The following is a 19023-nucleotide window of genomic DNA, read 5'->3' as shown; positions in this document are numbered from 1 at the left end:
CCACATGGGGGACAAAGGAAGGAATGAATATTGACCTTTATCTCACACCATTCATAAAAATCAATTCAAGATGAAATCAAAGACCTAAACATAGTAGTTAAAATTATAAATGAAGCTTCCAGGAAAAAAAAAAACCACAGAGTATCTTTGTGACCTTCAAGTCGGCAAAGATCTCTTAATATAAATAAATAAATAAATAAATAAATAAATAAATAAATAAATAAATAAATAAATCTAAACAAACCAAAAAAGAAAAAAAAACTAAAAAGAACAAAATGCACTAACCATTAAAAAAAAAAAAGATAACTGGACTTCACTCAAATTTAAAACTTCAAAAGATACCATCAGGGAAATGAAAAAAGGAAGCCACAGATTAGGAGAAAATATTCACAATGCATATTGGGCAAAAGACTCATTTCAACAAGATAGGAGGAACTCCTACAAATCAACAATATAAAGTCAAACAACCTAATTTGGGCAATATACATTTCACAAATAGAACAGCCAATGTGCACATGAAAAGACGTACCTCATCATCAGTAGTCATCAACAAAATTCAAGTTTAAACCACAATACCACATGTCACTCACTAGAACGGCTAAAATTAAAGACTTTCAATACCACAGGGTGGTGAGACAATGTTCCAACAGGAACTTTCAGAAATTGTCAATCCAAGTATAAAATAGTGCAGCCACACTGAAAATAGGGAGTTTCTTACAAGAGCAAAATATATACATACCTAGCAATTCCCACTTCGGGATGTACCTAAACAAACTGAAGTATATGTTCATAACACAGTGTTGTATAAGAATGTTCATGGAAGTTTTATTTGTAATAGCCAAAAACTAAAAGCAACCCACTGTCTATCAACAGATTAAAAACTGTGGTACGCTCACACTATTATATAGTACTCTGCAATAAAAATAAATAAATTACTGATACATACTACAACATGGACGAATCTCAGAAACATTATGCTGAGTTTAAGAATCCACTTGCAGGGGACCCCTGGGTGGCGCAGCGGTTTGGCGCCTGCCTTTGGCCCAGGGCGCGATCCTGGAGACCCGGGATCGAGTCCCACATCGGGCTCCCGGTGCATGGAGCCTGCTTCTCCCTCTGCCTGTGTCTCTGCCCCCCTCTCTCTCTCTGTGACTATCATAAATAAATGAAAAAAAAAAAAAAAAAGAATCCACTTGCAAAAAAATACACATTATGATTCCATTCATATGAAATTCTAGAACAGGCAAAACTAACCTAGTGATGGCAACTAGAACTGTTTCCTGGCTCTGAGAGAGAGGCTACTGGCTAGAAATGGACGCAAATGAACTTACCAGGATGAGGAAAATGGCCGACACATTTCTTAATTTGGGTGGTGGAGAAAAGGTTTTTATTACATCCATCAATATATGCTGAACTTGTTTAACAGATTCACTCAAAATCATTACAATACATGTAAATTGTACCTTTAAATGGTAAAATTCATTGGCTGCATATCATAGCCATACAAAAGTTGCATAAAACAGAAATAACATTTAAATAAAAATAAATACCTTTGTCCATCTGCAAAGCTTCACCCCAGAGTGGCTCCCAATCAACTGATAACCTGAACAGAAAAACAAGGAACACAAAATTGAATTGATTCAAAACCTCATATAAAAGGTGATTTCAAAACTTTAACAAAATCATTTTTCTTTCCTTAAATAATGGCAGGCAACAACCCAGTGGCAGAAAACATTAAAAGTTTAATTCACCAGGATGATAAAACATCCTAAAATGTATATGCATCTAATGACACAGATTGAAAATATATAAAGAAACAATAGGCTAATCCAAAATCACAGAGTAAGATTTTAACATCTTTCAGTATCTAACAGATCCCACAAAAACTCAATATAGCCCTAAAACCTATGCAACACAGGAAACATGATCAAGAACACAGAGTCCTGCATTCAACAACTACAGAATGTACATGCTTTTGGAGGACCTAAGGAAACTTTGTAAAAATAAGCCAAATGCTGGGCCATAAAGCAAAAAAAAAAAAAAAGGCAAGTAACAATACACTTCAAATGAACAACTGGGGAACTCTTATCAGTAATCTCTGAAAAAAAGATGAAGAATCAGATAGGCAAAGGGATTAAAATAAAGAAATACTGCCCCAAGAAGAGAAAAATAAAATTCTAGGAATCATAACCTCCCATGAATTCTCAGCACCATTTCCACAACCTAGTATTCAAATTTGTGAGACAAAGAAGACATGAAAAGCATGGAAAAGCCATGCCAAAGTAATCACATTTCCTTTTTTAATAAACTAGTAGAGCAAACAAGTAGAACGTTCTGATTTCAGAAAGCATTTAATAAAGTTTCTCACAAGGCTTCAACTAATAAGCCACAATTATGAGTCTCTTGTACAAAAAGACTCTTGACTTGCAGATAAATGAAGCAAATGGAGAAATACAGTCTGGATGATAGCGTAAGTGGATCGGTGGCTGGTTAAACATCCATATTCACAGTATGATGATTTATGAAACAATGTCAATTTGGATTACAAGTCTCTAGTGGCAATATTATAGGGCTTTGTCTTTTATCCTCTTCCACGTTTATGTAAACATCTTGCATATAAATAAAGTACTGTCTATCTATTTGAAGATGGAACTAGTGTAACTGAATAACTAAACTCAGATGCAGAATAAGCATTTAAAAGAATCCCAAAGAAAATTCTAGTTCTCCTGGATTCCGACATTATATGTTGTTCATACCATTATCATAGAAATCACACTGTTTTATTGGTTCCTTATATCCTTCTCTTCCAACATACATAGGGTTTTACAAATTTTGCATTTATGCAGGTATGAGGAAAACTGCAAAGTACAGGATGGATAGACCTGTGGCTGACCACAATGCCAAGATAAGCCAAAATATGCAGGTACTAAAAATCACAGCACACAATTCTGTTCTAACCAAGATTAAGTAACAGAGGATTTACTCTCCCACCTGAAATGCCAAAAATGGGACAAAATACATGAACCAGTAGTTTCCAAGACATGAAACATCAGGCAACAAGGGGCAGTAATCTCAGGGAAATGGGAAATACACAAGGTGAGCCCTACCATTACCAGAGCTTACTACCTTAAAAGTTTCCAGGCCATGCAGCAGGAAGAGGCAATTCAAGCACAGTAGTATTCTCTCTGAGCTGAGGACATGGGAGCAAGAGTCCAAGGGAGCCCACATGGCTAGAGCTTGCAGAGAGTCAAATGCTACACAGAAATTAAACTCAAGAATCCGCAGAAGACTCCTAGAAATATCTAGTTGAGTACTGCTTAGTGCATGCATATGTGAGAGAAAAACTCACCAAGAATGGGAAAGAACCATCTGAAAGGACTAGAGGCACGCCTGGTGCTCACAGCCTGCTGGGAACTGTGCCTGTTCATACCAGTCAGAAGCTTAAGATTCACAAGGCACTGAGCAGAGTACACAGAAGTGTTTTGCCCCAACAGTCAGAAATAATTAGCCATATACTGAATCAGCAGCTCTGGTCTCACTTAACAAGTCATAGAAGCCAGATTAAAAGGCTCAAACTGTTTCCAAGTAACTGCTCTTCATCCTAAAACAAAGCTTAAGAATGTTTATAGGAATACAAAAATATCGAGCACCCAGTAAGCTAAAATTAGATCTGGCATCCAATCAAAGATTACCAAGCATGCAACATGATCAATGAGGAAATTACCCAGCAACCAAACTGATCCAGACATGATGTAGATGTTGGAAGTACATTACAACAGTTGTAATTTGTAGGCTCAAAAAGTTAAATAGAGACATGGAGACTATAAAAAGACCCAAACTCATATTCTACAGATGAAAACTATAGATGTCTAAGCTGAAAAACACATTGGGTAGAATTAATGGAAGATCAGACATTAAAGAAGAAAAGATTACTAAATTATACCTGAAAACACAGCAACAGAAGCTGTGCAAAAATGAAAAGTGGAACAGAAGAAAAGAATTTTAAACAATGAAAAGAGCACCAGTGAGCTATAGGTCAGATTCATGTCACTGAAGTCTCCAAGGAAGAGGACAGAGAGGCAGTGACAGAAAAACATTTGAATAAATAATGGCCAAAATTTGTCCAAATTTGATTCGAACTATAAATCCACAAAACCAAGAAGCCAACAAATCTCAAGTCAAGCAACATGAAGAAAACTACATTGAAACACATTATAACTAACTTGCTCAAAATCAGTAATTAAGAGAAGATCTGAAAGGCAGCCAGGGGGTAAAAACATTACATTCAAAGGAACAAATGAAAACTGAGAACACATCATCAGAAGCAATGGGGTCGGGATCCCTGGGTGGCGCAGCGGTTTAGCGCCTGCCTTTGGCCCAGGGCGCGATCCTGGAGACCCAGGATCGAATCCCACGTCGGGCTCCCGGTGCATGGAGCCTGCTTCTCCCTCTGCCTGTGTCTCTGCCTCTCTCTCTCTCTCTGACTATCATAAGTAAATAAATAAATAAATAAAAAGAAGCAATGGGGTCAAGTAGACAGTGGAACAACTGTAAAGCGCCAAAAGAAAAAAAAGTTGTCAACTGACAATTCCACATCCATCAAACAACATCCTTCAAAAATGAAGGCAAAGGGATCCCTGGGTGGCGCAGCGGTTTGGCGCCTGCCTTTGGCCCAGGGCGTGATCCTGGAGACCCGGGATCAAATCCCATGTCGGGCTCCCGGTGCATGGAGCCTGCTTCTCCCTCTGCCTGTGTCTCTGCCTCTCTCTCTCACTGTGTGCCTATCATAAATAAATAAAAAATTAAAAAAAAAAAAATGAAGGCAAAATAAAGCCTTTTTCAGATACACAATAGCTGAAATAATTCACCAAAAACCCCACACTACACGAAATGCTAAACAAAGCCCTTCAGGCAGAAGGAAAAGCTTGCCAGAGAGAACACAGACCTATGCAAAGGAATAAAAAGCACCAAAAGTGCTAAGTCCATATGCAAAATCTTTACTAATAATTTAAATGTTTAAGAGATCACTGACTATTCAAACTAAAATAACAATGTAGTGTAGGTTTATAACATACGTAAAAGTAAAACATATAATCTTTGCTTAGAAGTTGGCAAGGGGAAAACAGATTACTACTGAAGTTTCTTCTGTATACGAAGTGGACTAAGATCTCAAAGATACACTGTGATATGATTCAGAGATAGAGTGTAAAACCTCAAACCGCGAAATAAGAACACAGTGGTATAACTAATAAGCCAATAAGGATGTAAAATTGAATCATAAAAAAAAACAATCTAAAGAAGGTAGAAAACAGGAATATAAGAAATCAAAGTACACAAGACGAGTAGAAAATAAGCAGCTAAATTAAAGGTTTAAACCTAGCAAAAAATCATTCTAAATGGTCTGAACATACTAAAAAGATTACACACACACACATGCATATATACATATGATCTGAATACTCCTGTCTGACTGATGGCTGATGGCTCCTTGAAGGAGATGCTGTATCATGTTTCTCTGCATTGCCAGAACTATCACATCAAAGGTTCTCAAGAATACAGAATGACGGGAGTGACGGCAAGAAGTCAATCTACTGACTCCCAACTGACCAGTCTTTCTTCTACAGGAAATCAATATTATTATTTGTTCTCAAGTTATAGTCTCCTTAGTAAGCTATGCCCACAAAACCCCAGATACACTTCTACATAAAACATTTCTAATTGACCCAGCCTAGTATCAATATAAGCTTTTCTCTGCTTTTAACAATTTCCCCTTCATGAACAATGATTTGTAAAGAAGCCTGTGATGGCATTTTCCGCCTGCATACCTGAACCGAACTGATGCTAACATCCCAATAAACCAAGCAGAGGGGAAATGTGCTGGCCAGCAGCCAACACACAAGTGACCCACAGGAAGAAGAGGGGCTCCTGCAACAGCAACAGAGTGACACAGCTGCTGGGCTAACCACAGGACATCCTAAACCTTCTTTCCTCTTTGCAATCCCTATTCTAGCCTTCCTCATTTAGGTATTCCATTAAAAGGCTTAAAGGGTAGTACTGTGATAGCACTTCTTGAGGATTTTCACCTTGTTTAGTGAGGGCTTCTCGGAGAGCAGGGGTTATCATAGTTCTTCTTTCACTGTCTTCATTCTTCACAGTGTTCCTGACCAAACTACTTTTCTCCTCCTGTTCCTCCTTTTCTCTCTGTATTAAAATTAAAAGAACAAAACTCAGAACTGGCAGTGAGCAATGAGCGTAACAGCACACCAACTACAAACACAGGGCATGGATGGGAGGGCTCACCACGCCACCCTGGCCAACAACCCAGTCTCCTCCAAAGTGATTACGTTCCCAGTCACACAATGATTGGAAGACCTGCCAGTCTTATTTTTCTTTCTCTTTCCAAAAACATAACTACACAGTCAAACACATGCACCCACAAAACATAAATCAACAATCCACTTATCTAGATGTCAATTATTTTTAGCAATCTGAGTACAGACAGCTGCCAAAATTCATCAAGTTATTTCTCTGAATTTCAATTTCCTCACCTGAAAAAGGAGGAAAGTAACATCTGGGAGCAGGAAGATTAAGATTAAAAGAAATAAATCACCAGGCACTATGCCTGATATACAACTGAATTCAATAAAATGTAAGATTGCTGGTTATTATATCTGCAAACACCCAAAACAAGTCAAAATAGTGCTTGGAGCTGCTCAACCATTTGACCAGAGACCAAATTACTCCTCCACCTGCACCCCAATGGCTCCTTCTAGAAGATCTGGTGGGAAAAATATGTCTTCAGTGAAAAAAAGAAATCTGAAGGATAATATAACACTGTGTTTCCTCTTGACTTTGGCCCTAGAAAATTCAGCAGCACACGGATAACTGTGTAAAGACTCACATCATGCTTGTCTTGAATTCTCAGCAAGTGGCTTCATACTACATGATGACCTTCACCCTTTACACTCATTCCGTCCATTTATTTAAGATTGATTTATTTATTCATGAGAGATACAGAGAGAGAGGCAGAGACATAGGCAGAGGAAGAAGCAGACTCCCTACAGGGAGCCTGATGTGGGACTTGATCCCAGGACCCCAGGATTGCACCCTGAACAGAAGGTGGATGTTCAACCACTGAGCCACATTTCTTCCACTTTTTAAATCTTACCATACATACGTTCTTTTTTTAAGTTACCTCAATCTGCAAGGTGGTAGAATGCTAATCAATAATTCCAAGGCAATACATGTCTTTAGACATTTACACTTTAGAAGAGACACTAACCAGACCTTACTAAGAGCAATATAATTCAAAAATGCAATATAATTCTTAGAATTCTTACTAAGAATACAATATAATTCACCTTGGCAGTGGCCCCACCACCAAGCCCATTTCTAATCCCCAGTCCCTAGTCAATCAGTAAGCAGACCTACAGTAAATCCTTTCTACCTAAAAGTGAAAACACCTGACAGATCACAGGATGCCTCAAATCTGCAGCCAACTAATACAGAAGGGAGAATGATCTGTGTTTGAAGCTGGACAAGTGACAGGGATTTACTGTATCATTCTGTCTGCTTTTGGGAACATTCGAAGTTCTCTATACAAAATAAATTTTTAAAAAAATAAATTTAAAAAAAGAAAGAAATAGAAAAGTAAACCAATGAAATTTGGAGTTAACTTCTCTACCTTCTCTGTGACTTTAAGGATTAGCTCCAAAATTGGAAGTCACTGAAAAAGTACTTTAGAGACTCAAAGGTATCAAATGAGAAACAATAAACCCACAGTTAGTTCTCTGTCCTAAAGTCAGCATACTTAATTACTAAATATAATCAAAATGCAAAGCTAATGAACAATTTTGCTTCTGGTAATACAATTCTCAGAACCAAAAATTGTATAAACAAACATCAATGATTTGTTCTCATCCATTATAAAAGCAATTAGTTTAATGCTGGGTATTTTATTAAAAACATTAAGTTTCAGCTACTCTTTTTTTAAGATTTTATTTATTTATTCATGAGAGACACAGAGAGAGGCAGAGACATTGGGAGAAAAAGGCTTCCGACTCGATCCCAGGCTACAACCTGAGCCAAAGGCAGACGCTCAACCATTGAACCACCCCGCCACCCAGCTACCCCTCAGTTACTCTTAAAATACTTAAAAACAGGGGCATCCAGGTGGCTTAGTTGGTGAAGTGTCCAACTCTTTGATTTCAGCTCAGGTCATGATCTCAGGGTCATGGGATCAAGTCCCACTCAGGCTCAGCGCTATGCGTGAAGCCTGCTTGGGATTCTCTCTCCCTGTCCATTTGTCCCTACCCTCTCCACTCTCATGCTCCCTCTTTCTCTCTCAAAAGAAAAAAAAAATTAAAATTAAAGAATCCTTTGGCTTCTTTTAAATCTATTTCAGACCTAAAACCAAAAAGGAAGTCTGTGATGGAGCAAGATGAATTGACCTTGACCGCATTTGTAGGTCTCTGAGGTAATTCCATAGCAAGTTATTAGAATTCCCCACTAATCACGCAAGAATTGCCAGGAGGTGGCACTATCTGCTCTCAAAAACCTCTGTCACCACAAAACATCACCAGCTCATCTACTTACCCTAAAGGCTACATAAATCCAAAACTGGACTCAAGAGCTCCAGAGACACTCTCTCATGGTTATGAAAACAAATTCTGACCCTAGGAAATGAATACTCCTGAAAAGGATGATCGTGGAACACTGCCCATGTCCCATCACTACAGAAGTGATCTATGATAAAATATGAGAGTAGCTACTCCATTTCAACCATTCAGATACAAAATTTATATGGGAAAACGATCAGAGGCCATGATGAAAAGTCTTGGGCATTCAGGACAAACATTTATCCTTGTCTCCACAGTGGTTTAGTCACCCACTTTCCATATGCAGCAGTTACTTCATTTCTGAAAAGAAAGGCAGTGGTGGGGATCCCTGGGTGGTGCAGCGGTTCGGCGCCTGCCTTTGGCCCAGGGCGCGATCCTGGAGACCCGGGATCGAATCCCACGTCGGGCTCCCGGTGCATGGAGCCTGCTTCTCCCTCTGCCTGTGTCTCTGCCTCTCTCTCTCTCTGTGACTATCATAAATAAATAATAAAAAAAAAATTAAAAAAAAAAAAACATTTAAAAAAAAAAAAAAAAAAAAAAGAAAGGCAGTGGTTCCTAACACTCCAAGAAAGTTTAAAGCACCATTTAAATTCTAATTCTAATCTCCTGGGTACAGACACTATTCACTGTTTAACCCAGAATAAAATACTATATAACAAACAGATATATATACAACTACTACACCACCTAAACATAAATCAATGAAAATTCCACATTTGGTCAACCTTGAATCCCCCCTTCCCCCATATGCCCCGCTGGACAAAGAGCTTTAATTCCCACAGATTGGCTCACTCCATCCACCATGCCCTGGTTTCTCCTAAGGAAAGGACAACTCCAAGAGCCAGACTAAACCATCTCCCTGTCTCCCAACTTGTAATTCCATCCCATCCCAACTCCCAAACGTGAAAGAAAATACACGTCCTCTCGAAGCTGCTACTTCCGAACATGTAAAAAAAAAAAAGGAAATTGATTATAAACTAATGTCCTAGGCACTTAGGAAAATGACTATAAGTAAGTGAAAAGTCCTTTATAAACAAATAGGCCTATATTAATCTTACATAATCATGGGAGCAAAAAATGGTACCAATTTCCTTTTAAAAAGATATCATGCAACATCACCTAATTCATCTTCATACCATCATCCCAGAAACCACAGTACCATTCCAATTATCACCTAGAAAATAAACAAGGCAAAAAAGTCATCCATTAAAGATTGTAAGGTAAAATTCCACCTGGCCAGGTAACTGCCAAACAAGTGTATTATCACAAATGAGCTCTTTATTACCAAAGCATACAGACATTCCTTCTGGGAAAAAGAATCCTTCTGACTGTTTAAATCTATTTATTTTATTGATCCTTGTTTATCATCCAGTGATTCCATTCCTTATCAAGGCATGCAGAAAACAGTTGCCAGGTTCTCTAGAAAGGTCATCTTTCTATACAGCCAGCTTACCTAAACCTGGAAGCCTTGATAGCACAAGGCAGGCATTCTGTAAATGTTTGGCCAAATAAATGAATGCCTCAAAACTTCCAGAAGGCTAATCCTGGCTCTAGAAAAGCAGAACTCACTTAGTTTGGTAACTGATTCTAGATCTGGCAACTTTCAATATTAAAAACTCTCCTTCAGGTATAAAAACTAAAACTCCTGCTGCTGCAATTTAACACCGCTTCTGCAGATTCCTATTTCTTTAAGAAACGAACCCCCATGTACCACTTGCTTGTCACAGCTCAGTTTTTAAATGACGAGCTTTCAATGGGACTGAAAGTTTTTCTGTTTACTACTAGGCTTTAAGGATGCTTTCTGAACTTTCTGAAAAGCAGTTTGACCAGATGTCAAATGGTTTTCCTCTGACCCAGTGTTTCTATTTTGGGTAACCTGACTTAAGAAAATAATTCCAGGGGACGCCCGGGTGGCTTAGCAGTTGAGGGTCTGCCTTTGGCTCAGGGAGTGATCCCGGAGTCCTGGGATTGAGTCCAAATCGGGCCTCTTGCATGGAACCTGCTTCTCCCTCTGCCTAGGTCTCTGCCTCTCTCTCTGTTATCTTTCATGAATAAATATCAAGAAAGGGAAAGGGAAAGGAGAAGAAAAGAAAAGAAAAGAAAAGAAAAGAAAAGAAAAGAAAAGAAAAGAAAAGAAAAGAAAAGAAAGAAAAGAAAAGAAAAGAAAAGAAAAGAAAAGAAAAGAAAAGAAAAGAAAAGAAAAGAAAAGAAAAGAAAAGAAAAAGGAAAAGAATTGCAGACAGAACTCACTATAATAATGCTCCTGACTACACAAGCCATGGGTAGGACAGGTTGGTTTAAAGGCAGTGTCTTGGGGTTGAAGGGATGTGTTACTTGTGTTTCTGGGTGAATTAAACAGCCAAAGCCTTAAAAATAATAATGAAAGAAGAACAGCTTCATGTTATTCCACTGCAGTACTATGCAACTTTATTTTTTTTTAATTTTTTTATTTATTTATGATAGTCACAGAGAGAGAGAGAGAGAGAGGCAGAGATACAGGCAGAGGGAGAAGCAGGCTCCATGCACCGGGAGCCTGACGTGGGATTCGATCCCGGGTCTCCAGGATCGCGCCCTGGGCCAAAGGCAGGTGCCAAACCGCTGCGCCACCCAGGGATCCCAACTATGCAACTTTATAATCAGAACTGGACACACTGAGATCCCTTTGTAAAATGAAATGCTTCTCTGGTGAGTAATTACCAAGCATTCACCATTTATTTCCGAAACTAATGATACTGATATCACTGTTTGTCTGCTTAACCGGAACATGCTGTGGGGAGTATTTAATAACATTTATTTACTGCAGGAAAAAAAGGAACATTCTGCTCTACAATTATAAATCAAAACCATGAGAAAAACAAAAAATACACAACCTAAGAACTGTCAGGCTCTTGCTGACTCCCTGTGCCTATCCAATCTCTTCAGATTCTCTCCTAGAAACCATTTCCGCTGGGGAGAGGGGTAAAACAAAGAGATGGAGCTGAGGCTTGACCCCACCCCTACCAGCTGGCCAGATAACCAACTTTGGAAAAATTGTTTGACTTCTCTAAACCTGCTTCCTACCCTGTAAATGGTAAAATGGAGACAATAATAGTATGGATATCAGGATCAATATGAGGATTGAATGATATAATTCAATGTGTACTTTGATTTCTCCTAATACCCTGAAGTTATACAGGAATTACCCTCTTTCCTCACATCCTTAATCCATCCATCTTATTCAATCAAACCACATTGCTTCCCAATGCCTATAGGTGAAAATTCACATCCCCGCAACAGAGAATAAAAAGGCCTCCAGTATCTTGCCCCTGCCTTCCTTCTCTATTTCACTCCACACTTCCCCACTCCTGCTTGAAGCTCTTGATAGGCCAAACAGTTCAGAGCTCCCCAAAACACCATGCCCCCCAGCATGCCACCCCTCCACTTCCGCATCTGTCTTCCTAGCTTTCCAACGTTTCACATGTTAGCTCTCTCGTTCTTGGACATCACTTCCACCCCTCAAAATCTCTTTAATCCTAGAATTACTGCCCTGGATCTTGCTACAGAGGAAGGGAGGCACACCACAGGGGTATACCAGTTGGACCAAACCCATCCCACTTGAAAATAATTTCTCATATGGTAACAGTTCACAGATATCAAGTACATACATGCCAGGGAATAAAATAGTGTGTAGGTGAATGAACTTCATCTTCATAACAACTTTAGAAGCATTACTTTTATAATCTCCCACTTTAGAGATGAGAAAACAAAAGGACAGAGAGTAAAGTAACTTGCCCACAGACACAGAGGCAGAGACCGTTTGACACCATGAAAATCAGTGAGCATTACTCTAAAAGAAGTCATGTAATAGGAGTACTTTGGCCCAATACTCCTAAGTACTAGCACATCCTCTACAGTAACAACTCAGGCAATTAATTTAGTGCAGCACCTGACAAGAATCAGGCAGAACTAGTAACTCAGGAATATGTATGAATGGACCCTAAGGAAAATGCCAAAAAATATGTGAAAAAGAAAAGCCAGGCAGTAGTAACATCCACTGAGTTTAGTATATTATGTCCAATATGAAATGAAAATATAAGACATATTCCAAAATCCTGCCGTAAGTTAAAGAAAAAAACTGATGGCTCATTTTCGTGTCATACTGAAGTTGGAAAAATATTTATTTTTGCTCCAAATCTAATGATTTCATGAGAAACTTTTTGTGAGAATCTAAAATATCATAAATCAACTCCTTAAAGTTCATAAAATCCAAAATAATTTCATTTCAAAAAATAATTTACAGAGATGTCCAAAATGTTTGTTCTCTCCAGTGCTGTCTAGTGGACAGAAAATGAAAAGCACAGAAAAAACTAACCCACATTATTCCAAACTCTTACTATATACTTGGAATTTGCTAAAAATTAGATCTTAAGTGTTCTCAACACACACACAAACACACACACAAGGTAACTACATGAGGTGATGAATTTGTTAACTTGATTGTGTTAATCATTTTACAATGTCACATATCATCACATCATATACCTTAAAAATCAGCGTATAATCTAAATACATACAATTTTTATTTGTCAATCATAACTCAATAAAGCTGGATAAAAAATTATTCCCAACTCTTCACTCACAACAAATAAAGTTTTAAATACCTTCTCTAAATCTTATGGAAAAATCTAGAAATCTATCTAAATCAGGTATCTAATGAACTGAAATCTATCCTGTTTTAAGACAGTTTTGCCCCTGAAAAATTACTCAGATTCTTCATTAAAAGTCATAAAATTACACATATGCTTTGACCCAGTGTATCAATGTGAGGAAAATACAACCTAAGAAATATTCATACATTTTTAAAAATAAAAAAGGTCTCAGACCAGTGCCAATTCTAACAGCAGAAAACCCGCAACAGGGGCAGCCAGGGTGGCTCAGAGGTTTAGCACCGCCTTCAGCCCAGGGCGTGATCCTGGAGACTTGGGATCGAGCCCCACGTCAGGCTTCCTGCATGGAGCTTGCTTCTCCCTCTGCCTGTGTCTCTGCCTCTCTTTGTCTCTCATGAATAAATAATCTTAAAAAAAAAGAAAAAGAAAACCTGAAATAGACTGGCTGGCCAGCTGTAGTAAAGTGTATAAACAAGTTTAAAATGTCTAAGCAAATCTCTCATTTTGACAAGTGTCAGGCTGAGATCATTGACACATCCTCAAGTATGTGTTCTCATCTGACTCACACCTGTGAAGAAGGCAGAGGGCACAGCCCTTGTTCTCAGACAAGGGGATTAAAGCTGGGGAGGGTTAATCTGTGCCTCAGATCACTGAATTACACACTGCTGGGCCAAGCCCTGAACCCACATTCCACATACTTGTCATTCTTAATAGCTCCTCTGCCAGGGCTTCTGAAATACAAAGCTACTAAAAATGACAGAAACTATACATGCAAGTATTTGGAAATAAGTAACAAAAATGCTGCAACAGGAAAGACAGCAATTTTAAATCGGGAAAATAATTTTGGATATTATAAATGCTTAGAGTTTTACACTCAACCAAGAATTTTTTGGTTATGAGCTTTACAAAAGCAACCAAACCACCTAATATAAAAATGGATACAGTGCCCTTTCCTGAAGGGAGGTCTGGCCTTTGTCCCCAGTTTTTGGAAAGTAACATCTAAACCCTTGGAATTTCCTGAGTGATAGCAGTGTCTGTTACTCACGGTGGACTCCTTAGACCACACTAGACTGGAAGGTGCTGGAGACCAAGTTCAATCACACAGATAGATAGATAAAAATAAATATAAATAAATAAAAGAAAGAAAGAAAGAAAGAAAGAAAGAAAGAAAGAAAGAAAGAAAGAAAGAAAGAAAGAAAGAAAGAAAGAAATCACACAGGCAGTCACCCAGTCATGGTTACATAATGAAGCCCCAGTATAAACTGGACACCGAACCTCAGGTAAGCCTCCCAGGTTAGCAATATCCATGTCTACCGTCACATATCAATGCTGAGAGGGCGACACACTCTGAGAATGAATGAAGGCCTCCTAGAATCTGTTCTATGCATCTCTTCCTTTGGCCGATTTTTTGTACCCCTTCCCAGCAACAAAAACCAGGAGGATAACAGCTTTCAGGGAGTTCTAGAACTCCCTGAACTCAAAGTTCTGTGAGTCTTTCTAGTAAATTATCAAAGCTGAGGCTGGTTTTCAGAAGCCCTCTCACCCAAAACTTGCAATGGGTGTCAGAAGTGAAAGCAATCATGGGGTCTATGCCCTCAGACCTTGTAATTTATCTACTACCAGGTAGACAGAAAGAGATGGTTCAAAGGAAAAGAAAACGTGTTCAATCTGACTCAAAATGAAAGAAATACAAATTAAAATCAGGTTATTATTTTTCACTTTTCAGGCTGGCAAGACTTCAAAGACTGATAACACCGCGGGTCAGCAAAGATAAAGAGAAATCTCATCTCTCAATAGATAACAACAGATAAAAATGACTTCAATTTTTTATACGGCAATTTGGAAATATCTATTAAAACTATAAAATCCCCTTTGATACAGAAATTTCCATGTTATGAACTTAATTCTTGAGATAAATTTATACCAGTGGCAAAAAATATAAGAACAAGGGTATTAAAACACCTAAATATTAATCAACAGAAGCCAACCACATCATAAGACATAGTCCTAGACCACTACATAAACACTAGAATGGAGTGGGTAGATCTGTATGACAGCACTGGAAAGCTGTCATACTAGATGGAAAAAAAGCAGTCTGTAGACTTGGGAATACAAAAAGATCCATCTGTGTAGCCAGAAAAATAAAGTTAGACCAAAGTGCAGGTGTGTTCGTAAAGGTAGTAAAAACACTTGGGAGAATATTTCCAAACTATCAACTGTGGTTTCCTATGAAAAGGAGAATTAGAAGAACAGGGACAGGGAGCTATATTCTTTGGAATTTCTTAAACAGATGTAAGCAGGGCATTAAATTAAATGCAATTCCACAAGCAGGGTCAGATCAAATTATGTATTTTCAAAGGGAGTATTTAAGAACTAGCAACTTCAGATGGAGTAACTGGGTGATGGGCATTAAGGAGGGCACTTGATGTAATGGGCACTGGGTGTTTAGGCAACCAATGAATCACTAAATTCTACCCCTGAAATTAATAATACACTATACATTAACTAAATTGAATTTAAATAAGAAAAAAAAATTTAATGCCTCCCTCACATCAGGGATGTCAAAGGGTAGAATACATGCAGATAAGGACAGAGGATTTTTGAAAATTTCTTTGGAGAATGTTAGTAAAGTATTTTGAGATTTCCCTTTGCCTCAAATAGAGAGAGCCTAGAGGGTAGGTGCCTTCCTCTCACCTCAAGCAGCAGGGAAGAGGCACCAACAAAGAAGCTGCTGGGCAGCATCCCGATGCTCAGAGGGCATCAATGCTCAGTGTAGAACTCCTGCCCAGGAAACCCAGACCAGTTTCTTTAGTAAGTGAGCACTTGTTCTAGGCAGGAATCAGCCTGACCTCCCAGAATAAAGAATTTGGAAGTGTTCCTGTGGGAGCACACAGGGGTGCAGGTGGGGGAGATCTTAGATGCAGACCAACTGGGAACTAGAGAGAACAAATGGTAAACCTCAAAGAGAGGAAGGGCTCTGAGGAAGGAGTAAGCCTTCCTTCCTCAGCAGCTCACTTTTCAGGGTACACATGCTCAATGCAAGGAATCGAGTCAGGAGACGCCATGGACAATGTTTCCAAAGAAGCGAAGACAGTACTGCCTGGAAGAAGAGTCAAATTGAAACACCTGACAAAGGATGAGAGCACAGAGCCTCTGATGACAGTACCACATAAGAACTTTCTACTTCTCTCTTTCCTGCCTCCCCATCCATTCCCCAGACCCTAAGCAGATCCAAAACAGCAGCTGGCAAATAGTTCAGAAAGTAAACAAGGCAGGAGGAGTTTCACCCTTCAGTTAAATTAGAAACTTTGGGTTTCTTTAGTAATGCTTAGTACATATTATATAGGATTGGGCATTCTACTGCCGAATTACTACTTTGTGTCTTAAGTGCCTGTAACCAAAAATGACCAGACAAGCCACGGAATCTGCCAGTTTTCTCTTCAGTACAGGCTGAAAGGGACAGTAAAATTCAAAATAAAGCAGCCTTTATGATAACTTCCCAAAAGTAATTCTTGTTTGTAACACCTTAGGCTATACCAAATTTACTAGTTTTAAAGGATTTTTCTGGGAAAAAAAAGCTTTTTCTCTAAGTTGGGATTTTGTTGTTGTTGTTTTAAGAGAGGGAGAGAAGAGGGAGGCAGAGGAGGAGGGAAAGACAGAATCTCAAGCAGTTCCATGCCCAGCGAGGAGCCCACTGAGACCCTGTGACCATGACCTGAGCAGAAATCAAGAGTCGGACACTTAACCGAGCCACCCAGGTGCTCCTTTCTTTATATTTTTAAATGAGGTTGTAAAGACTACCTGAGAATATGACAAATATTTTTAGGGGCACCTGGGTGGCTCAGTCAGTTAAGCATCTGCCTTCCACTCAGGTCATGATCCCGGGAGCCTACTTCTCCCTCGGCTTCTGCCACTCCCCGTTTGTTCTCTCACTCTCTGGTCTTGGTTGGTCTTGGTATAGGTGAGAATCACCTCATCAAAAAAAAAAAAAAAAGAATCACCTCATCACTCCATTTGTTTTTTTTTGTTTTTTTTGGTTTTTTTAAATTTTTATTTATTTATGATAGTCACAGAGAGAGAGAGAGGCAGAGACACAAGCGGAGGGAGAAGCAGGCTCCATGCACCGGGAGCCCGATGTGGGATTCGATCCCGGGTCTCCAGGATCGCGCCCTGGGCCAAAGGCAGGCGCCAAACCACTGCGCCACCCAGGGATCCCTCATCACTCCATTTGTAAAGGTATATTTTATCCTTTGTAATTAGAAAAACATCTGAAACAGTATTTTCCCCCACTGATTTACTTATTTTTGGCATGTCTAAGTGGATTAGTTTCTGGGATGTTATTTTGAGACTATGTGAATGTGTTCCCTAAGTGCATTTCACCCAATCCTTGCTTAAATCAATTATCACACTGAGGATTGAAAACAAGTGAATTTCTAATCTATCATGCCTTCTATATTTATTACCTGAAAACCTTCACTAAAGACTTTCTCCTGTGCTTCCTCATTGTTGAGTAGCACAAGGCCTGATGAGTAGCACAACTGATTGATGCAATACAATCCATTATGCTCATTATATAATCATCATGTTCATTTTTGATGCTTAGATTGTCCCAAATTTAGCCTGTGGGAAACTCTTCAAGCTGGTTCTGGTGTCCTTTTGACATGTCCATTAGTCACTAAGGATCTACTTGCCCAACAAGATGTCCCAGGCCCATCTGTTAATCTTCCTTCCTCAACACTGGGAGCAGTCATTTCTCCAAGAAGTCCTGTTCCTTTAAGTGAAGAATAATATTTAGAAAACAAGATCTGAGTGCTCACCACCTTTGTCTCTAGGCCTGGGGAATAACAAAGAATACATCTGTTCTTTGTCCCCAGTTCAATACATCTGTTCTTTGTCCCCAGTTCCGGGCAGGGAGCTTCAAAACCCGTTGGCATTTTCTAAGTGCCAGAAGGGTCATTGTTATGCAAATGAGGGGGCTGCGTAGGTTCAGGATGGGGGCTGGTCATCATCAGAAAAACCAACCACTCAATCCAACTTTGGGCCAGCTGGATCTCCAGGGAAAGAAACAGGGAGGAAGGTCAGCTGGAGAATGAGTTCAATCACATAGCCAATGGTCTAATCAGTCTGGCCCATGCAATGGAATTCCAATAAAAATTCTGGATGTTAAAGCTCAGTATAGCTCCCTAGTTAGTGAACACATGGACATGGTGGGAAGGGATGATGTGCCTGGATTTCACACAGAGAGGGCACAGAAACTCTTGAGTCTCTTCCCCACCCCTCTATTCTGAGACCTTGCCCTGTGTGTCTTTGCCACTTGGTTATTTCTAATTTGCATCTTTCAAAATTCTCATTGTGAGTATAGTGCTTTCAGTGAGTTCTCGATATTCTAGCAAATTACTGAAACACAGGATCATGAGACCTCCAAATTTAAAACCAACTGATCAGAAGTGCAGGTGGCCCCCAACTTAGAGCTGCCATCTGAAGTGGAGGCAGTGTTGTGCAAGACTATAAACCAAGCCTGCACAGTCTTGAGGCTAACTCTAGGTAGTTAACTAGTGTCAAAGCTGAACAGCAGGTCACCTGAACTGAACTGGGTGTTAGCTGGTGTCAGAACACGGAAGGTTCTGCTTTTAATGCAGTTGGTTAAGCATTCGACCCTTGGTTTCCACTCAGGTCATGATCTCATCGTCATGAGATCGAGTGAGCCCCATGTCAGGCTCCACACCCACCTCAGGGTCTGCTTGAGATTCTCTCTCCCT

General features: G+C 39.3%; 1 protein-coding gene across 1 annotated transcript in view; it reads right to left on the bottom strand.

Annotated features, from left to right (window-relative positions):
- Positions 1-19023, bottom strand: part of LOC121487539 (S-adenosyl-L-methionine-dependent tRNA 4-demethylwyosine synthase TYW1) — a 203563-nt gene that overhangs the window by 165187 nt on the left and 19353 nt on the right. Inside the window, exons 8-9 of the mRNA XM_041749378.1 lie at positions 6084-6201; positions 1551-1603 (exon numbers count right to left, since the gene is read on the bottom strand). Coding sequence (XP_041605312.1) covers positions 1551-1603; positions 6084-6201 — 171 coding nt within the window. The remainder of the gene's footprint in view (positions 1-1550; positions 1604-6083; positions 6202-19023) is intronic.

Source organism: Vulpes lagopus, chromosome 3 (assembly GCF_018345385.1).
Source record: "Vulpes lagopus strain Blue_001 chromosome 3, ASM1834538v1, whole genome shotgun sequence".
NCBI lineage: Eukaryota > Metazoa > Chordata > Mammalia > Carnivora > Canidae > Vulpes > Vulpes lagopus.
The sequence above is the reverse complement of the archived record's forward strand: the minus strand, read 5'-3'. Positions and strand labels throughout refer to the sequence as shown.